Raw genomic sequence first — 23094 nt, 5'->3', positions numbered from 1 at the left:
TTACATAGTCTTTGGCCTATTTTATTGAATGAACTTGTTCTGAAAACAAGCTTCACCTGCAAGATGGTTATAGGTGTTCTGAATAAGGTGTCAGGCCACTTGCTGGAATTTTTAGCCCATTTCTGCTACAGATTTTTTTGTTACTGTTTAAAAAGTTCTAATGGAAAAAGTAATATATGCCTTTCATAGAGAATTTAGAAATCATAGGAAGCTATGGTAGAGCATGCAAAGAAAAAGTGCTGAGCCGCCCTTCCCCTTCACTTGCCTCCTGTCCCCAGTATTCGCAGTGTCAGGCTTCCCTCAAGATCTCAGAGCACGCTCTCTCTGCCACCCTTCCACTGGGGGGCAAATGTGTTTTCCAAATTTTGTTCTTATAAATGATCTGTCATGCCCCACTCTAAAAAAATCTCTACCAAAGTGTATATTCTGAAGGATAAATTCCTAGCAGCATAATTACAGGTATGAATCAGGTTAATCCCTTTGATGTTTTCGCCCAGCTATTTTCCATTAAAGCGGGCTGGCTTTTGCTGACATCAGCAGTGCATGAACGCGCTTGCCCTGCGAGCCCTCACCCTCACCTTCACCTCCCGGAGTGCCACACCTTTTCATAGAAGAAACTCAGCATCTTTGTCAGGCTGATGGGGGAGAGGGAAGAGGGATATACTGTCTTATTCACATTTGCATGTCTTTCCTAATGAAGATGAATATTTGCAGCTATATCAACCTATATTTCTTTCTTCCATAAATACACTTCCATTTACACACTTTGCCCATTTTCCACTGGGAGTTTTCTCATTGTTTTGGATAAGTTCCTCACATACAAAAGGCAACAAAATTTTGTCATATTTATTACATATAGTTTTCCTCAGTTTGTTTCCTATTTAGTTATTTTTATTCACATGAGTGAAACTGTTCATTCATATTTTTTTTTTAATTTAAACAAACAATAATAGATGTTGTTGGTGTGGATGTGGGGAAAAAGGCACACTTTTACATTGCTGGTGGAGTTGCAAATTGGTGCAGCCACTCTGGAAAGCAGTATGGAAAATACTCAGAAAACTTGGATGGACCCACCTTTTGACCCAGTTATCCCACTCCTCGATTTATACCCAGAGGACTTAAAATCAGCATACTACAGTAACAGCCACATCAATGCTTATAGCAGCTCAATTCACAGTAACTAGATTGTGGAACCAACCTAGATGCCCTTCAACAGATGAATGGACAAAGAAACTCTGGTATATATACATAATGGAATACTATTCCGCCATAAAGAAAAATATTATTATGGCATCTGCAAATAAATGGATAGAATTGGAGAATCATGCTAAGTGAAATAAGCCAAGCCCAAAAAACCAAAGGCCGAATATTTTCCCTGATAAATGGATAATGATATATAATGGGGGTAGGGGGTGGGGAGTGAGAAAAGAATGGGGGAACTTTAGAAGATGTAGAAGGGAATGAGAGGGATTGGGGTATGAAAAATGGTGGAATGAGACAGACATCATTACCCTATGTACATGTGTGATTACATGAATGGTATGAATCTTCATTGTGTTACAACCATAGAAATGAAATGATGTACCCCTTTTGTGTACAATGAATCAAAATGCAGTCTGTAAAAAATTAAAAGATAAATAAAAAAACATTTTAAATGCCTTTAATATTAGAAAGCTTTCCCCCATTTTGTAACCAGATACTCAATATTATTTATTTTTAAATTTCTACTAGAATCATTCTTTTTGCTCAGTCTTTAGTATAGCTATGATTTTTTATAATGTAAAAGTAAGATTTGTTGATGACCTATTGCATTCATAATTTTTAATCAGTTAGCTTATTATTTTGTTATTAGGATTTTAAAAATTCCATTTTATGGCTGGGGGATATAGCTCAGTGGTAGAATGCTTGCACATGACCCTGGATTCAATCTCTAGCAACACACACACACACACATACACACACATACACACACATACACACAGTCCATTTTATTCTGGAGGAATTGAAATTCTATTCTGTTCACAAATTTCTTCCCAGATTAAATATATCAAGTATAAGTTTATTGAGTCATTTTACTTTTCTGAGCTTCAGTTTTTCTCATCTATTAAATTAGTATATTAGAGATATAAGATTTCTTCTGACTCTAAATTATTTTCTTACCTTGAAGACTCCCCTCCCCAAATCCAGCAGCCTTTATACCTTTGAGTTTTGAACTTTTTGGAGGGAAATATCACCATTTTCTAATGGATACCAATTGCTCTGAAAGCTTCAAGCAACTTTTTATTTTATTTTATTTTTTTACTCTAATTGAATATGCCTATCATTGCCAAGAATCATTCTGTCCTCTTATGTTCCCAAAATATTCCTATGGAAAGAACTTCTAAAAATGTATTCTTTGTGAAATGGTGTTGATATGGGACAGATGGCTAATCTAGCATATCCAGCTAGAACTGTCTCTGTTATCAGGGTATTAAAGCCATATTTTAAGTCAAGTTGTTAAATATTTGGAATTGTTTTGCTGAGTTCAGAATGTCCTGAAGAGGGAAGAGATCTGAAACTCCCAAATCTTGGCAAACTGAAAAAACAATAGATCTTAATTGCCTCGAACTCTTGGAAATAACAAGAAATAGTCTCATTATTGCTATTGGCTGGATGCCTTACTTGACCACTACCCACAGCATAACCTCAAATCACTGTTTTTAAAAAATGCTAATTTATATCTTTTATGTGTCAGTCTCCCATATGAAGAATTTACTCTCTGAGTGTGGTCCCTGTGTTTCATTTGAACTTTTATATCCCCCATGTCTGACACTAGCCTTTAGTCAGCATTGGTGGAATTGGACCTGATAGAGGTGGCAACTGTGGATGGTAGGAAACATTTCCAAAGTTCAAGCATTCAAGTCAAAGTTTTGTCTTATTTTAACCTTCTCTCTTCTCTTTTACCTCCTGGTTTTGTTTGTTTGCTTGTTTGACTTCCAAATCATTGTAGGAATATTTCATTGCATTTTAAATTCTCAACCCTTGTTAATACTTTCTGTAATTGTGCAATGTGCTAGGAGCGACACATTGTCTTTCCTCCTACCAGTCTTGTTTCCAACTGTGTAATGAAGTTTCTGAGATGGTTACCACAGATACTAAAGGCAAGCCTCTCTAAAAGCACCCAGGAATGTACAAAACATGGGGGAAAAAAAAAAAAAAGCAAGTGTTTGCTTAAGATGCCTCACATCTCCTTGCACCCATCCCATGTGATCTAGCAGTTGCTATGGTAACTAGGAATTTTTCATTCCATAACTTGCATACATACTGGGGCTGCCTTTCATTCCTGCTTTGCCTTCTGAAGTTACACACACATGTGCGTGAACACACACACACACAAACACACACACACACACACACACTCAAAAGTGTATCCTCATGCACGCACATGAAAGATTTGGTAAGAGGTTCTGGCCTCAATAATTTCTATTTTTTAAGTGCATTACTTTATACTTTCTTTACTTCCCTTTTAAGTTTGAAGAATACTTCTGCTGGATTCTGTTCAGAGTTTAAAAAGACACACACATTATTTTTTAAATAATTTCAGTTTCTGAATCAGGTCTTCACTTATTCAGGAAGAATCAAATGCAACTCAGTTTCAGATCCTGTAGGAGGAATTTGAAAGGAGAAACCAGAGCCATAGGAACCAGTCAGGGCTAGCCTTTAGTGCTGTACCTTCAAACACCTGTATCAGACTGTATGCCTGTGTACCTACGTGTGTGTGCATGTGCACGCGTGCAGAAAGCAGTGCCCTCAGTTGCCCTTTGGCCCAGGCTGCACGGTTCTGGGGATGCTGATGATGCCCAGTTTTCAGCAAACAGGTGGTTGGTGACTCAAAAATTCTTGATGATTTCTCAACTCAGCTGACCCATCACATATTCCCCTGGAACTACTAAAACAACCAGGGCAAATGGATGTAACTCATGAGTCTCAGCAGAAAGAAATAACCATCATATCTGGAATATAGGAGCGGCAGACAGTAGCAGAACTCCAGCTGCCTACCCTCCAGTGACCGTGGCTGATGTCAGGCCCTACTTGGTTCTCTATTGTCCACGATTGAGTTATGCTGATACCAAAGGATATGGGTACTCCCCTGCAGATCATCAGTAACCCCACCCAGAGACAAAGGGCTCCAAAGTTGTTAAACTTTTGAAATTCTATTTTACAAACTGTAAGAGGCACAGACATCTGCTCTTCTAAGTCTCCCTTCTGTTAGTTTTTGGTCTCTGGAGGTGTGTCCTTGGGATTTGAGATGTCAAGTTGAAGGGTATGGTGATTGCCAGAGAGAAACAATTCTGCCTTCCCATGAAAGGGATCCATTTCATCATTGCCAGTCCTCCTGTGATAGAGGGTATGGAACCTCCTTTCCTCCAGGTTCAGTGAGCTCTGGAATTAACTTCCGTGATGCCCTCTGCTGTCAGTGGTACAGTGGCTTCTACTGCAAGTGAAAAAAAAAGGTTTGATACTGTTATTTTGTGTGTGTTTTCTTAAATTCAGATGATATTTACATACACATATATATGAACAAAATTATAGCAAGGTCCTGATAGAAATCCAATTTTGTAATACTTGGGTATTTCTCTACTTGAATGGTTTATTGTTACAATGTAGCTGGGTGTTTTTCTGCATCCTATTATTGAGGACTTCTCTATGTCTAGCACTTGACTTGAGTCTATAAGGGAGGTAAGAAAACTGATGCTCAAAGGGATTAAACATCTTCATCCAGACTATCCAACTAGTAAGTGGCAAGGCTAGGATTGAACCCAGGCAGATCTATCTTTGCTTTGTTGAATATCAGTTGAATTTTATTTGGACCATAAGTTCTTGAAGGAATGCCACCATCTGAGTTCAATCTTTATGCTGTGAAGAATTGTTATTACCCATGAAAGAGAGAGGAATGGAGCATGGGCTTCAGTGGAAAGAATCTTGGTAAGGCATGTGGATAGTTAACAAATTAGATTCATGTAGTCATCAGTGATTGAATGGTAGTTGAGTTGGGCCTACACTGGGTCTTTTTTTTTTTTTTTTTTTTTTTTATTAATGCCTAAAATTCCCCTGAAGGGAATTGTACTTCAGATGATGCTTTGGGAATTGGGGAATACATATTTTTCCCCAGAAAATATGATAGTTGCCAGGACTTGACTCGAGATAAGACAACCCCTATCACCCATCTCCTCAGTACAGTTGAGACCCTGACTATAGCTATGAACCTGACTCTGCTCGAGGACCCATCTCTCCCTGGGTGAGAAGTGGCTCAAAAGACCCTGGGTCAAAACTCAAGCTCTGTTTCTGCTCTGAGAGAGGTTTTTCCATGACTCAGATGCTTCAGTGCCAGTTCCTAGCCTCAGATCCTCTAGCTCTTGTCCTTTTTGTTGTAGCTTGAATTTCTCTTTTCTGTCCTTCCCTGTTCTCTGAACTTAGTTTCTCTGGAGCTGAATCTCTGCCTCCTGGCCTTTGCCAACCTCTCTGTCCTTGCTTTTGGACTATTCCAGTTCATGGTATCTGTCGTCTCTCCTTTATACACCAGGCCATTCATTCATTTAATGCGCACTTGCTCTTGGTTAGGATGAAACAGAAAACTAAACAGACAAGCCCCTGTCCTCATGCAACTAACATTAGAGTGGAGCTGGCCCTGCCATTTCTCCTTCATCTTCTTTTCTCCATCCCCACTCCCAAATCTGGGTATCAACCAAAAAATTTTTTAATGTGACTAGATTACTTGCTGGAAAAGATTTAATAGAACTTAAGCTTTTATGAGTAAAAAATTAACATCTGTGTGATTGAACACCTGCGGTCAAATGTCACATGGAAAGAGTGGAGGATGAAGCAAGCTATAGGCACTGCATTGTAGTGTTGGCATTACAGACAAGAGTTAGGACAATAAAGTATGTAGGAATTAAACTAAGTCAAATATGGAAATGCTAATATACACCCTGCCCCAAAGTTTTTAGATTTTTTAGCTGTTTTCCTGACAGCAGGAAAATGGACAGGACCCATATGGTGTAGCCTAAATTAGTCTAAATAGACCCCACTTCTTAGAGGCCATGGATTGTGAAGCATGGCAGTCTGTCTCCATTTGCATCCTCTCCCCCATTCTCACCTACGGGCTGTGCCTGAGGGCAGTGAGTCCTGACCCCTGGGGCTGCATCTGCCCCCTCTCTTGCTTTCTAGCTTGAACGGAACTCATTTAATGGGAGACACAGACCATAGAGCAGGAGTGGCAGGAAGTGGGTCTGGGTACTGCTTCTCACTCTGCCCAACTTCCTCCTGCATTTCTAGCAGTGACCACAGGTCTCGTTTGGTGCCTCTCATTTTACACCTCCAGCTCCCACAGGATTCAGTACTCTCTCTTACCCCTACTTGACCCTCTTAGCACAGTGGTGGTCAACACCCTCTCTTTGCTAGCTCATGATTTTCTCACCATTTTTGCTTAGTTTCCTCAAATTTGCCCATGCTTCTGTCAATAGCTCCTCCATTGAACACTTTCTGCTGGTATCTGGGATGATCCATCAAGCTAGGACAGCATGTTGAAATATCCTTGTGATAAAAAACACATAGACTGTATTTCAAGATGCTATAGTTTATCCCTGTCTCTTCTGCTTTACTGTACAGTAGGTTTACTAGCTGAAGTATGACCAGCATCAAGTTCCTGGGCTTGCTTTTAATTTAGGATTCTTAGAAAACTTGTTTTATATGATAAAATTCTTGTTTTATAGGATGTAAAGCAGTTCTTCCTTAGCAGCTAGTTGCTTTCTCCCCAAACATATTTACTGGTTTTCTGAGAGTGTTTGGTCAAGTTCCATAGTAAATTTGTGTTTGCTTCCACACCTATGAAAGTCAGACTTCACCTAGGTTCTGTACATTTGAGGATGATGAATTTTATTAATCCCATTAGGCCTTACTTTGAGTTATTAATTTTAATATGCCTAGTATAAAAATAAAGAACTAATTATTATTTAATTACTCTCCTTCTGCAGGGGTAACCTGTACAAAGATGAATTTGTTAGGCCAGCACCTTTGGTCTTGTAGTCTTAATGACTCGCCTTGACACACATCTGCTTACTTATTTTTTTCTTTTAACCAGTTCTGTCTTGCCCGCAATGTTCTTTTGTCCTTTTGTGTTTAATTCCGTTTTTCCATGAAAAAAAAAAAAAAAAAAAAGAATTGTGAGATACACTGTCAGCAAATTCTGTGAAAGTTGGTCTCAGACAAAATTCTTTTTGGCCAGAGATTTTTTTTTCTGATAAGTATTCCAATTCTGCTGTACCCGCATTTATAGCACAAAATGGATGTGGGCATTGGTGGTTTGGTTTGCTAAGCTGTGCTTGAATATCCATAGCACAAGATGGGAAGTGATACTGACCGCTAATTCACTCGCCTTCTTCCTATTTAAGAGAGCCAACCCTTGGGGCTTGTGTGAGAAAAGCAGAATCAAGACAGATGAATTTTGTAGAACTTTAGCAATGGGAAGGATGTCAAGCCTAGCCCTCATTCTCAATCCAGAATCATCATCGCTCGTTCTATGATACTGTTGACAGGCTCTGCCCCATCTTGGGAGATGGCTCATTCTTCCTCTGTTGTTAGTGCTTTCTTAAATCGAGCCCCAATCAGTTTCCATTATCTTGCCACCCACCAGTGGAAAATTACCTTTCTGGAACATCATGAGTAATTCCAGGATTCCTTCTCCCACAAGGCAAGATAGCTCGGAGAGTGGAAATAACCTACTATCGTTCATTCTTCTGATCTCATCTGTCTAAGACATTCCAGCTACCTGAACTGAACTTCCTAGGGCGTGTTTCTCAGAGACCCTGGTGGCTGCTTGGTCTCTCTCTCTCTCTCTCTCTCTCTCTCTCTCTCTCTCTCTCTTTGTCTCTGTCTCCTTTTTGAGGTAAAATTTGCATAACATAAAATTAATCATTTTAAAGTGAACTGTCCAATTTCTGTCCAGTTCTTGAGCCTACTAGGCCTAAGGCAGCTTTTGTATTGGGAGTCCTTCCTCTATCACACTTAACCTACCTGTCTCTGGGTCCCAAGTTTATGGACATAGGTGACCCCAGACATGTAGCAGTTACACAGTCCTTGCCATGTGTAACTTCCTGCCTTGGTCCCTGTCAGCCCTTCATTTTCCCCTTGCTGTGTCTTGAGCTCTGCCTGACCTGAGCTGATTGAGCTGTGCCCCAGTACCTCTTCTTTTCAAATTCAGTCCCCTAGATGGTGTTCCCAAAACAGATGGGCCATTTGTAATGCCAAACTGACTATGCTAGGAATTGTGAACTTCACCAGGGCCTTGATGCACCTGATCCCCAACACAAGTTGTCTTGCTTTGGCAAAGCACTTTGAGAGCAGTGATCTATAATAAAGAACACTGATCACCTTAGGGGACATCTGTGTTTCTGGGTTTGGGCACTGGAGTATACCTTGTCACTGGAGGGCACCTCAGCTTCACCACCTTCCTGCTCTGTCACCTGTCACAACTGTGTTCACAAACTTGAAACACAGCACTAGAACTTGTGCTACCTGTATGACTTCTATTTTTTTTTTTTTTTTTCCTTTCCATTTTTGAAGTGCTGGGGATCAGACTCAGGCCCTCACACATGTCAGGCAAGTGCTCTACCACTGAGTTACATCCCCAGTGCTTTTTTAAAATTTAACTTGGAAATAGGGTCTTGCTTAAGTTACCCAGGCCAGCCTCGAACTTGTGATCTTCCCAACTAGCTGGGATTATAGGCATGTACCACCACACTCACCATTGTATGACTTCTTGATTAGTGTTGTCACTGAATTAAGTGCTTCTCGCTGTTTTTCATTTGAAAGATTATCTCATGCTGCCTGAATTAGGTGATTTTGAAGCAGTGGGTCCCATGAGGAGTAGTGGGGATCCTGGTTAGGGGAGAGTAGAGCAGGAAGGGACATCAGTGGCATAAAAGACAGACCCAGTTCACAATTTGGCTTGCTGTTTGACCTGTTTATGGCCACCCATTTGTTTTGTTCATGTGTCATATAAGAGATGGTACCATTTGGTGACACCTTCCTAGCATGTTAGTTACCTGCCTCTTAAATGTCAGTGGCAAGAGAACTGGTTATAACACATAAGTTCACCATTCCATCAGGAGATGAGCAGCAAGGTGGTAAAGCACTGAGTGGAGAAGAAGAAGCCTTCTAGTAAGGGTGGCCTTGGATCCCCTGAGACCGAGTTCTGCCTTCTAGAGAGAATTCACCTACTTCCCTTTTGCGCTCGCTCACTGATTTGCATGTTCAATGAATCTTCATCAAGTGACTGTCATAAGCCAGGCCCTGGCCTTTGGGTTAGAAAGAGAAATGGAGGGCACATTTCCTTTCTTCAAGATGTCCTCATTTAGTGGAGAAGACAAAAAGAGAAACCCTAACAGGGTTCCTTGGATATCCCATCTGCACAGAGAGGTTAGGGACAGAAGACTTATCAGGGAAGCTCCTTAAATGAGATGATAAATACTCGAGTTCCTGAGCATGGTTCCTTTGGGGATTCATAGACTTCAGTTAGACTGAGAACTCTGGATTCTGCCTGGAAAAATGAGACCACACATAAAAATCCCATATATTTTCAGAGGGTTCTCTGAGTCCCTGAAGCTCCTCAGTGAACCCCCAGCTCAGGACCCTTGTAAAGTATTTGCTCATAAAGTAGCAAGGACACACTGACCTAGAGCATGCCTCCAGCCGTTTCCCGGGAGTACTCGGGAGAAGAATCTTTTCCGTTATCTCTGAAAAGGGAAAACCAAGCAAGTATGTGACAATTCTTGCAGGACTGAGAAATCCCTCCATGATCACTTTTCCTTGGTAGTGCTAGTGATACATGAAAGCCAACACAGTCAGAAGCTTGACCCAGGACAGTACCAGTAGGACCTGCTAAACCACGAGCATCAAGTCTTCACCTTACCTTTTGAAAACAATCCATATTTTTATGACTCTCTAGGTATTTTCTTCCTAAAAATAAGTTTGTCATTCACGTGAATAAATGAAAGAAACAAATTATAAGTTAGACTTAGTAGTATAAAAACCGGTCATGATCATGGAAGTTAATCTAAGTCAGAGGAAAGCACTGGTTTCATTATGTGTTTGGAATTCTTAGGTAGGATGACAGAGTAACCAAACAGAAAATAGATCAGAGGTGCTCATCCAAAAAATGGAACAAAGGGAAAACTCAGAAGCCTTGCTGTTTTCATATTCCTGATGGGCTCTGTTCAGAGTCCTGGGGTTCCATGAGCAAATGGCTTTTCCTCTTATCACCCATGCTCTGCTACTTTCAGCTGAGAGCACCTGTTTATCTTTGTGCTTCCTCTTTCCCCACCTTCCCTCTCATCCCAAATAATGACCCCATAGGCAAAGCTGTGAAGGATCCATCTGGCCAGTTTGGGGGCTCCTTGTTCCTCCTACCATGCCCTCAAGAGATTAGGGATAAGAACTGGTTTCTACAGACCTGGAGGCTAAAGAGTATGTTCGAAGGAGGGGCATGTACCACCAGGGCTCAGCACCAGGGGCGGAGGCAAGAAAGCATGATTCCCCTGTAATTTCACCCCATTCCACTTCACCCTCTGTGTCATCCTCACACCTACCACAGCCCCTCCCCTGAGCTAGTTGCCATTTTACCTCAGGATGTTCTCCCACAGCCCTGGGTAGTTTGTTGTCTGGCTCCTACTTCAACATCTCCAGCCCCATCCCTGGCCATCCCTGACGGGAATGTTCTGTGTATAGCTCTCATCACCATGACATGGAAATGTGTTTTATGCTTACCTCCATAATTGCTGTCTTCATTATTGCTGCATAGGGCAGGGCAGCCTCTGGTACCTTGTCAGTGCCCTCCAGCCAAAGACCACCAGAAACACACCTCCAGTTGAGTTTGTTGCTTGTGGGAGTAAGGATCTTGACACCTCACACCAGAGGGACCCCTGGGGCAACTCAGTAGGAGGGTGCTAGAAGAAAGCACGTGGGTGTGTGTTTAGGAGAGTTTGGGAACACTTAAGGAAGTGGGATTTTATGCTGGACTAGATGCTGTCAAGAAATGGATAACTTTGTGACTGAATATCTTACTTAATCTTACTCTCTCCTCAGAGGGCAGAGTGGGGCTAAGCTACAGCTGTCATTGAAAAAAATAACAACAGTCACTCGCATTATTCGGGCTTTTGAGTGTCTTGTGGGGTAGACCATGTTCATGCCTGTGTTCAGATACGACTGCTGAGTGGCTGTGTTTTTGTCCTATGTCCCATCAGGGTCACATAGTGGTGGTATCTAGTGTTGATTCTCTACAAAATCACTCACAACAGAATACCAAGCCTTAACTACTTGTTCCAGGCCAACTTCCAGGTTCAGGATCTGAAAATATAGGGAAAAACCACAGAAATTTGTTTTTCCCCCATTCTCCCACTCAGCAACCAACACAGACTTATGACCGAATATGTGAGGTTTTTCCCACACTCTGAGTAATGATTCTGCAGTGAACACCAGCTTATTGATGTCCTGCAGTTCAGCTAGGTTTGACACTGTGTACCTGGAGACAGCATCAGATCCCACAGGTTGAGAGCTGAGTCCCCCATATGAGTCCTCCAAGACTGCTCCCTTTCGATGCCAGTCACAAGTTTCAGGATTTTTTTACCTATGCTCCAAACCTATTGGCTATAAATTGGGGTTCCCACAATCCCCTCCTTGGGTTCAACTAGCGTGGCTCATACAACTCAGGAGAACATTTACCAGTTTATTGTACAGGATCTTTTAAAGGATATGAATGAGGAGTCAGATGAAGAAGTGCACAGGACAAGACCTAAAAGGATCCCAAGCACAGGAGCTTCCTTCCCTGTGGAGTTGAGATGCTCCACTTTCCTGGAAAGTGGATAAATTTCTGTTTGCCTTTCTGGAAGCCCCTTGAACTTCATTATTAGGGGGTTTTCTGGAGGCTTCATTACGTAGGTGTGATTAAGTCATTGACCATTATGTCCAACTCACCTTCAGCCCTCCTCTGAGGTGGAGACTGGGGCTTTGAGTCCCAGCCCTCTGAGTTGGTGGTTGGTGCCCTTGGCAAACAGCCCCCCATGGTGTGGTTATTTAGGGACTTTCCCAAATGTACCTCTTTAAATTCTAGTGTGGCACATAAAGGTCTATTATAAATAACAAAAGACTATCTTTCACCTTTTTAGCTCTGGAACTATTTTGGAGCTACATTAGGAGCCAAGGACAAAAGGTCACCAAATACTTTAATAAAAAATATTAGTGCTCTTCTCAGAGGAGATTATAAGGGTTATCAGGATCTCTATGTCAGAAGCCATGGAAAAAACTCAAAATATGTGTCTCTCACAGGGTGGTTCCGTTCTTCCTCTTCACCACTTAGATTTGCTCTACTTCAGACTTTGGCTCCTCCATCAAGAGCTGCACCTCAGCCCCTGTGAGGAGTTGGTCCTCAGCCCCTCAGAGTTCACAACTCAATAACTGTCTCCAGCCAGACAGCCGCTGTGATGATGAGCTCTTTCCCTGGAGTGCCGGTGGGCCTGGACTCGCGTCCCTCCGTCGTCTCTTCGTCTCCTTCACCAGTCCATGGTGGGCTCTTCAGCGGTTTTCCTCTCAGGCTCCTGAGCAGAACATCATCAAACCATAAACAGGATTAGTAGCCTCAGCAGTCTGCAAAGCTGCGTGGCAATCCTTTTATCATAACTAGTTTATCCCCTTACGCTCCCTGAAGCCACTTTTCCAGTAATGTCTTCTTCAGGCCACCAGCTTCACCCCAGTGCCCCCTTCCAGAGGATGTCTCAGTTCCCACTCTACTGACGGGATAGAGGCCATCTCATGTGATCTACCTCAGCTTCCTTCTTCCTTACCCTGCATCTTCAGCCTTTCTAAAAGGAAGAAATCTGTCCCTTCTCTAGCCTGACTCTCCACTTGTGTTCCTCCTTCTGTCAGCTCTTCCCACTGTCCCCTTCCCACCTCAGTGCTTAACCTGGCTGCACAGCCTCTTCAAGCTGAAGCCTTCGCTCCATAATGAAACCCCGAGAGACTGTTCCGTCTCTGTTCCCATCCTTCTTGTTCACTTTGCCTTAACACTTCCTCTTCCCCCTCTTGACCTCAAATGATCCCCTCCTCACTTTTTCTTAGACTGTCTTGGTGAACTTTACAAGGTTGCGGCAACCTTTTTCCTTATTGACTCCTCTTGGTTTTGTTCTTTGTAGTCTCAAAAAGAGGAAGTTTTCCCTGTGACTCTAATATTCTCCCTCTTTATTCTTCACTCTTTTTTTTTTTCTTCTAACTGCCTGCCAAATATCTCCAGCATAATGTCTTATCAGTACTAAAACATCAGCTGTCTGAAACAGACTGCTCAGTCTCCCCATAAGCAATCTTTGCACATCTTTTTCCCATTTGGTGTTCCCATTCTCTTGATCACCATACTTATCTTCAACTGGCAAATCCTGAGGGTTCTCCGTTTTCCTTGTTTCTTGCAATTGGAAACATCCTAGGTGCTCATCAAATTATCCTTATGTTGGGCTGGGGATATAGCTCGGTTGATAGAGTGCCTGCCTCGCATGCACAAGGCCCTGGTTGTGCATCCCCAGTCCTTTTTGTATTTTGTATTTTGTATTTTGAAACAGGGTCTTGCTAAGTTGCTGAGGCTTGTCTTGAACTTGCAATTCTCTTGCCTCAGTCTCCCAAGTTGCTGGGATTACAGGGGTGTACCACCACACTGGGCTCAATTAAATGTTTGAACATTTTACTTGCCTTTCATGAAGTATTTATCATGGAACATATTTTTCATCATCAACTCTCTTAATACTTTTACTCTTAACCAAGCAAGCACCAGAATAAAATTACAAACCCAGAACCTCAAATATGGTACTTCTGCTCTTTTTCAGGATGAAAAAATTGTTGAGTGTGTGGGTCATAAGCATTCATTTAACTTTCTTTCTTGAGGGCCAGATGTAATGCATAGGATTATTATGTGTTCATGGCAATTTTTTGATAACTTCCATCTCCCTTTATTCATTGATTTTTCTGTTTTTTCTCTTTTTTATTTTTAACAGGTTTTCAAAATGGAACCTATTACAATGACATAAGATGCTATTGATAGTACATCAGTCTGGTTCAGCTAATGCCCTGCCTAGTAGAGTATGGCTGCTGTGCACAGCCATGTAATACATGTCAGTTGCACAGACATTAGAGAAGCCCTCCCATCCATATGTATGCGCGTGGCCCATGGAAGTTAATAACGCCATATATCACGTACACATAGAATGTAAAACGTACTTCAGAATGACAGCAGTCATATAAAATGAGTATTGGCTTATGACGAGAGGAAACCAGGGAAAGATTTTTATCCTTTGAAATCACACGATTATTTGTCTATGGGTCTTAGTATCGCAGACCCTCATTCCTTCTTTTTTTTTTTTTCCTTTCTGGTCAATATATGCTCCTCTCTCTAGCCTCTTTATTTCACTTCAGCCACATGGATAACAAAAGAACTGCTTCAGAGAAATGAAAGATAGCAATTACACATTGGTATTCATGTTTCGGGAGTCACACTGCCATCCTCAGGGAGTTGAACAATGAATATCCAACATTAATTGCCACAGAAACTGTGCATCTGACCTTGCTGAAATGTAATACATCAGTTTTACATAGTAAAATTATTTCCCACTAAAAGATTTTAAAAGAATGATCATAAAATTAAACTGCTATTTAGAATGACCAATACTATTTGTTTTTAAGAAAATCTGGGAGGATTTAGATGACTAGATCTTTATATCTCTTAGAAATCAGAACATTAGAAGTTAAAATCACAATCATTGAGTTGATTGGTAATTATGACAAGATTAGTACCTTTCCATTCTTATGAAAGATGAATAAAATCATTGGCATCCCAGATTGGTCTATAGAAGCAATCAATAAGGCACAATGGACGTGCCATATTCTAGTCATCAGGGGTGGGGATAACCTCCTTTAGGTTTGTACCTAATTATAGGTGGGATTTTTCTGTTAGTAGCAGAAACATGAAACCCTAACACCTATTCAAAGAGGTGGCATCATTTTTAAGGTGAAACGTACATGTTCTGAACTTTTCTTGCTTTCACCTTTTTACTCAAATCATCAGAAGTATAGAAGTTAGGTTCTCTTACGTGCATCTTGTGGTTTTTTTCCCCGGCTACCTTATGCTTCCTGGGTGTTGCACATTGGGAGTTTCACACTAAACCCTCTGGAAGTGTGCATCACTCAGAGTTGGGTCCACACTGCTGGGTCAGCAGGGTGCGTCCTCTGCGACTGAGCCATGTCAGCGGTCCACGCTGGCTCTGGGCTGTGGAAGCTGTGTGTGCAGAAATGAATGATGGTTCAGCCTTCTCTCCTTTTAAAAAGGGACTGAGGTGAAGAAAGTCAGTGCAGCCATGCATGACATCCAAATTTCAGCCTCGATTAGATTCTAACTAGAGATCCATTTTTGCTTGTACGCTGGCAAAACAAGCACATGATAAATTTGAAGACCATCTCGAATCTGGGGGGGAAAATTATCTGAATGGTTGAATGGGTAGATTTCAAGTAAGACTATGCTCATTCTTTAGTGTTTAAATAATGTATATTTTTTATATGATTTCCAGGGTTTTCAAAAGAGTGTTTAAAAACATTAACCAGGTAAAAGAAAAGTTATATGCAGTTAGTATGTTGTGTTTTCTTTTAAACTTTGAACTTTGTGTTCTCTAATTCAAATTGTTCAGATAGTTTTATATGAACTTTTTGGATCCCATCTCCACCTCTACTTTAAATTTTCTTTTTTTTCTTTTAAGCAATTTGTGTCTCTCTACTGCTTTATGTTTTATAGACCTGGAGTCTAGATTCTGTATATTAGAGGGAGACTCTTGGCCCTACTCCTGATTTATTCCAAATCTTTAAAGAAATGGTGCTATAAAGCCACGCTAGCACATGCAACACTAGTTAGCTCCTTTTTAATTTTCTCTCCCTCTTTCCCTTGCCCATCCATCACTCCTGTTCACAATTAAAGCAAGATGATGAAGTGACGACTGTTCAGGTTAAAGAGCAAGACCAGACCGTCCTGCTGCTGAAGAAAGTGCAGTGCTGTGGCCCTGCCCCCACCGCTGGGAGCGCGGAGAGCGATTGGAGGTGAGAGTTTCCCCTGCAGCCGCGCAGGCACGCGCTCCCGTTTCCTTCCCTTGCTGCCTTCCCTTCTCTCGCTCCATCTCACTTGCTCTCTGCCTCCTCTACCCTCCCTCCCTCTCTTTTCTCTCCGCCTCTCGCCTCGCCGGCGTTCTAGCTGACTGCAGAGCTCTTAGCAGCCAGATGGACTCAGTTCCCAGTGAAAGGACAGGGATGGCAAGATCTTTTAGCATTTAGGGGATGCCTTTGTTAGTAACCGTTCACAATGGGCAGCTCCCGGCTGAGGGTCTTTGACCCTCATCTAGAGAGGAAAGATTCAGCGGTGCTCTCAGACCGAGAGCTGCCCTTGCCTACCTTCGATGTGCCTTATTTCAAATACATCGACGAGGAGGATGAGGATGATGAATGGAGCAGCCGCTCACAGTCTTCCACCGAGGATGACTCAGTGGACTCTCTGCTCTCTGACAGATACGTGGTGGTGTCTGGGACCCCAGAGAAGATCTTGGAGCACCTTTTGAATGACTTGCACCTGGAGGAAGTCCAGGACAAAGAAACAGGTAAGGCGTGGGGTGTCTCATGCTTCCTGACTTGCAGGAAGCTGCTGGTGCCCTTGTCAGTATCCTTAGGGGCGAGGCTCCCACTATTGGCCGAGACCAGGTGGGATGAAATAGCATATGCTTTGTGTGCCTCCCCCTTTGCCTTGTGCTGTTTTGTTTAAATCCAGTAAATGGACACATGTAGTTAGTAAGCAGCTGCCTGGGAAGTAGCTGTAGAAAGAAAATGATATGAAGGCAGATGTTCTTTTTTCTTTGGTAATTTTTACCAAATCTCACCTAAAGGCTACTGGCAAGAGGCCAGTGTTCAATAACCCTCGTGCAATGGAAAGAAATACAAGGGAAGGGAGGTTAGCGGCATTTACCTGGCATATAGGAAGTGCTGAGCTGGGGGCAGCAGCTTCCCTGCCGAAATGTCAACAATTACTGCAACTACTCAGCAGCTCTATGCTCAGCAGCAACTTCTGCTTTTTTCCAAGTGGTTTACAAACTGCAGCTCAGAGCAAGTCCTGGGGTGCAGAAAATGATACTCAGCTTTCCAGACTAGAAACTGTAATTCACTGGAGCCCTATTGATCAGATTTGTCCTTTTTATTCAACCTGAGAGCAAAGTACCCATAGCTTTTTTATCCATGCACTTTTAAAAACACTACTATTCCATTTGCAAAATGATTTACCCATAATTTCCTTTATCACAGAAGGGAGAGTATTTGCTTCTCTGAACCAGAATTTGCAATTTGTTCCAGCCTGGAGCAATTATTCCAGTGAATGGGACTCTGGTGTTGGCCTGAATTTTGCAACTTGATCCCCTCACAAAAAAGCACTTTTTGTGGCTACCATAGCACCTATAATACCCACACTTTGCAAAACTGATTGCATCAAGAAAAGAGAGCCATAAGGTGTATTAGTACAGAATAACCACTTAGATTTTTACCATGCAGTAGAGATCATGAAATACAGTTTCCTTGCATCCCAGTAGTTTTTTGTTTTGCTGGGGGGAGAGGGGTTACTAGAGATTGAGCCCTGGGCCTAGAAAATGCTAGACAAGCACTCTACCACTGAGCTACATCCCCAGTCCTGTTTTTTTTTATTTTGAGACAAGATGTCACCAAGTTGTCCAGGCTGTCCTCAAACTTGAGATACTCCTGCCTCAGCCTCCTGAGTAAAGCAAAGACTATAGTTGTGTGCCCTGTGCCCAGCATTGTAGTTTTGTTTGAACATGAGTTATGGCTGAATCTATATTACATTATAAAGCTCAATAAAAGCAACAGTGATGTGTGAAATATGTGAATAGGTTAAAAAAAAAAAGCAAGTGATTCAATCATGTATCCTACAATAATGTTATTGTCGATTTCAAAATTCAGGTAAATATTTTGCATTTAATTGGGAAAATCAATAGCTCTCAATTATACACAACACAATAAGCTAAAAGAAAAGTATTGTTGTGACACTTGCTGGGTTGTTTTGTATGTTTGCAGATTAATATTTCATGACTTTAAGCACTATTCCCATGTTCTGCTTCATCAGGCACAATTATCATGGAAGTGGGCGTACTTTCCCACATACTGATTGCCAGACTACTTTACACAGGTGGTTTGCACTAGAAGGCAGTCAAGTTGCCTGTCATGGAAGGAGGATGGGACACTTGAAATGTGATGAGCTTTGGAGGTGTTGGATGCTTTCTGCTGCTTAATATCATAAGCATAGAAATTATTTAATTTTATTTCTTTTTTTTTTTTTTTCTTACTACTTGCCATTAGTTTCTATTCTTTCTCTCCACCCCACCTTCCCATTTCTTTGAGGTGCTGGAGATGGAAACTAGGGCCTGGTACAAGCTAATCAGGTGCTCTACCACTGAGCTGTACCCTTAACCTATCCTCCTTACTTTTAAGAAAAATGGCCCAGGTGTTCACCTAACAGTTTGGCCATTTAACATGGGAATGACATATCACCTTTATTACTGTTGTAATGCCATCTGTTGTCTTCTGTTGGGAATGGGGATGTACATGGTATCTAGTGATTTTTATTCTCAATTATACCAACCCCGAGGTCAAATATGTCACTTTGGCCACCTGCACACAAAGCAGAGGATCAGGCCTCAGTGACTTGATCCACACAGCCCTGACCTAAGTAGAGGAGGAAGGGATCTAGTCAGGGTCAGCCCCACCTGATTCCAGCTTATTTCCTTAGAGTTTGAGGGAGGAAACACATGAAATTTCAGTTTTACAGAGACATTTGAGGGTAGAAATACTAGCAACTTTTCCTCCCATCGAAGGAGAATTTGATAAAAAGGAGAAAGTCAATTATGGAGAGAGTTATGTACATATAAAAGGGGCACCTAAGTGGAAGCCCCATGTAAAGCTTTTCAAAACTTCAAGCGCAGACTTGGAGAAAAATACAACCAGAAAGCCATCAGGTGATTTTTGTTGATAAAATTTTAGAAAACAAAATAAATTTTGCATGTACATTGAAGAAAAGTGCTTATTCATTTGCGCTCATTAGAATACTAAACGAATGGTATATTTAAAGTCATTGAGGCCCCTTGCCATTGACCGAGGTGAGTTCTAGTTCTTTATCTTGGGGGTGGGGGGCAGCCCTCGTTATCAGGGGTCTGTGTGTGCAAGAGCCTAATGGAGCCGCATAAGCCATATGGAAGACAGATGGAGGAAAACGAGAAGGGGCTGCAATAAAAGCCTGCAGCAGCATTTTTATGTTCTTGAGCGCCCCTTTTAGCGAGGTAGAGCCATATGGGGCCAGGGGAGCCATATGGTGGCCCCTCCACATGGCCCTGGTGGCAATGAGGAGAAAAGTATACGCGGGAAGAAATAAATGGTCCTGGAAGCCGGGATGAGCCTGTTCTGGATTCTTACATCCCAACATTCCTGTATCCACCAGAGACTGGGGAAGACAACCAAGAAAGAGATGTATTTTCCCTTCTCTTTCCCACAAAAGGCACTTGGTTGTGAAAATGTGGACATGGACCCCAATGAGGAGGTCTCCTACGTTCACACAGGACAATTGATATTAATATGCAAGTAGAAAAGTTTACTGAGTTGAGTGGACTAGAAAGATGCATGCCAGACTTCTGAGATAAAGCATTTATTTCTGTTGCTATTTGAATGGAGAGTAGAATAGAAACAATTCAATAATTCATACAGTACTCTATCACCAAATCAAGCTGAGTTTGAAAAACAAAAATTGTTGTAGAGATGCTGAAAAGCAGCCTACTAATGATTTTCATAAATGATTTGACACCCACCCACCATACCCACATTCATCAACCCAGCTACAGACCTTGCCTTCCTGGTAGTACCAGGCACAAGGAGTCCTCCAGGGATACCTGTGGAATGATGAGTGAGCAAGTCTCCCTAAACTCTCAAACAGAAGAGAGGAGAATGCTAGTAGGAACAGGTAAACCAACCAAGCATTTAGATCTTCCTTCGCAACCGACTTTGACATCTTCTCTCATCTAGTACTTTCTCTTCTGTTTACTCATTTAGCAGGTAACTTCCAAATAGCAAACGGCACTAAAATTTTTTGTAATCTAAACTTTTGAGTCTTTCCCCCCCTTGTACCATATAGTTCTTCATTTTTTGAAATGGAAAAACTGAAACTGACCCTTGGATGTTTATTGGTGAGCGTGGAAAGTGATGGAAGCTGTTGTCAAAGATTTCTTTTTCTTTCAGGGTTCAAGTTCTGACTTGAAACATTTTAGAGGGCTGGAGAAAAAAGAAGCAGTTTCTGTAGCTCTATCTTTTATCTTCTCAGAAATAGGGCAGGCATCATTGGGCATTCTCAGCCCACGAGAATTACAGGAAAGGCAGGACTGAAAGAAAAAAAAAAAAAATCAGGGAGCCCTGAGTAGAGGGGCTGCAGGATGAAGGTACCAGATGAGAACCAGCCAGCCCTGAGCCCTGGGGTCCCAGCGGGGCCCCACTTGAAACCCTTTCCCTTCCCTGAAGAGGATAAGTCTGTGTGACTTAGAGATGCGTCTGTAGAAAATAATGACTTCTGTTTTAAAGCAGAGGGGAAACTGTATCTGATTGATTATATAGAGGAAAACCTTGATATTGATCTTTCTTTTTGAGTATGTGTTGTGATGAGTCTGCCTTAGGGAAGACATGAGAGGGAATGTTATTTTCCATTTCCTTATTCCCATTTCCTAATTCCTTATTCATCTTTTTGAAGAAAATGCACTTATGATGATAGGCTTCCAAGGAAAACAAGCAAGCAGAGCGAACAAGGTAGTCAGAGTAGGGAAAGCCTGCGGCTGGTTCTCATTAAGCCTGACCTGATTTCTTTAAGGTATGGCTTCATTTTTTTTTTTTTTTAAAACCCTTCTGTATATTCTATATTCTATTAACGTGTCTTGGTGTAGAAATGTCAGTACAACTTGCCTTGACTGTTCCATGGGTGCCTCAGTGTTGGTGGTTCACTGTTAGCAGCACATAGTGGGTAGAGCATGTAGTTGAAGAAGGGAGTCCCTCCCTGCTCCTCTAAGGCTCTGTGGCAGTGCCTGCTTTCCAGTATAGAAGTGTCTCACTTGATGGGGAGAGTCCAGAAGTTCTTGGTGGTCAAACTGGTGGCTTTTTTGAGCGTTGCACTGACAGAATTTCAAATAAAGCTAGGACAGATGCCTCATTTTTTCTTAACATTTTCTCTCCATCCCTGACAGCACCAGCCCCCCCCCCCCCAAAAAAAAAACCTTGATATGTGGTTTTTATGGAAGAAAATTAAGAATGTTTTTCTTCTGATCATTGGAAAAGTAGAACACAATTTACTTTTTTTTTTTGGCGGTACTGGGGATCAAACCCAGGGCCTTGTGCTTGCAAGGCAAGCACTCTACCAACTGAGCTATCTCCCCAGCCCTAGAACACAATTTAAATGTTCTACTTCCTTTAGGATGGAACAGCGCTTCCTCACCCATGTCCCAAGACCATCATAACCCTGCAGCAGCCATCCCTGTGGCAGGACTAAAAGTTTTTGAGGGTAGGTAGAGAAATTTTCAGGTAATGGTAAGTCTATGGTCATACGCAATTGAGATGCACTTTAAATTGTCTTGTATTTATTTATGTTTTTCTTTTTATTTGATACTCTCCCCGCAAGACGCTGGGGATTGAGTCCAAGGCCTTGTGCATGCTATGAAGTCACTCTACCAGTGAGCAACACCTTCAGTCCCTTCCGTTTTTATTTATAAAACCATGTAACAAATTGACCTGTGTAGTTTATCTGTGGCTGCACACTAGCAGCACCAGGGCACTTTTGAACAAATGCCAATACCCAAAGATTCTGATTCAGTGGGCCTGAGTTGGGACCCAGGTCTTCCTAACTTTGCACTTCCCAGGTGATGCTAACATGTGACCAGGTTTGGAAATCTCTAAAATAGAACATTGACTGTGTCTGTCTCACTTACATCTTTTAAAATACCTACTGTAGGTTTCTAATGTTTTCACATGTGCCCTTGCCTGTTAGAGTTAGGGCCATCATCCCCGCTTTTCTTCTCCTTCTTCCCATTCCCTCTCCAGGGCTCCATATCCAGCAGCATGTCCACAAGTCCCTGGAACCTTAGCATTCTGAGAAGTTTGCAATTCACTAACTGTACTCTTTTCCTTCCACTAAAGTAGTTCTGAGTAAAGGACATAACTAGAGGCCACACAACTGTTTGGCTTCTCAGCTCTTGGAATGAGGTGCTGATTTAGTGAGTGAAACCCATTTGGACTTTATAAGGGTTCTATTGCCCTACAGAAATCACTGGGTGCCCCTTTGGTCTCATGGCCAAGAATACTTACTTCTGTTGAAAATAATGTTTCAAGAAAGGGGAAAATGCATACAAACAGTAGAAAAGGGACTGAAATGATCTTTTAAAGCTGGGAGTCCCAGATCCAGGCTCCATTAATAAACCAGCCTGAGACCTCAAGCAAGTTGTAAGTAAAATGATCTCCGAGGTGCCTTTCATCACTAAGACTCTTGGCTTCAAAGGACTCGGTGCTCTTTTTTGCTACAAAATATGTCAGAGAGCCCTAGAATTCAAATCCAAGGGAGACCTGAGAATGCAGGTAGATGACCTCCAGAATCTTGAGGTCATTTTAGGGGCAAGAGCTTCATGACTTAGCCATTGCATGAGAACAGAAGGAATTAGGACCAACTTCACGATACTTAATTTTGCTGCTGCATTTTTTCAGCCTCGTGGAGCAGCTAGAATGTTGGTGGGGTGCTGAGCTTGGAATCCAAGGCTCAGTGGCCATACATGGTGGTGATTTAAGTGTGTTTGTATATAATCCGGTCCAATGGGAAACTTTTAAAGTTCCTATGAGAAATTATGCTATAACATTTCCAAAGAACAGCTTTGATTTATCAGCAGCTAGTAAAATCCATTTACAGAGTTTTATTAC

At 41.9% G+C, this 23094-nt stretch overlaps 1 protein-coding gene across 1 annotated transcript in view; it reads left to right on the top strand.

The window, feature by feature from the left end:
- RAPGEF5 (Rap guanine nucleotide exchange factor 5) overlaps nt 1–23094 on the top strand; it is a 225092-nt gene that overhangs the window by 137724 nt on the left and 64274 nt on the right. Inside the window, exons 10-11 of the mRNA XM_079151937.1 lie at nt 16037–16155; nt 16618–16706. Coding sequence (XP_079008063.1) covers nt 16037–16155; nt 16618–16706 — 208 coding nt within the window. The remainder of the gene's footprint in view (nt 1–16036; nt 16156–16617; nt 16707–23094) is intronic.

This window comes from Sciurus vulgaris (assembly GCF_902686455.1).
Source record: "Sciurus vulgaris genome assembly, chromosome: 8".
Taxonomy (NCBI): Eukaryota; Metazoa; Chordata; class Mammalia; order Rodentia; family Sciuridae; genus Sciurus; species Sciurus vulgaris.
Note: the sequence above shows the minus strand (reverse complement) of the source record. Positions and strands in the feature narration are given on the sequence as shown.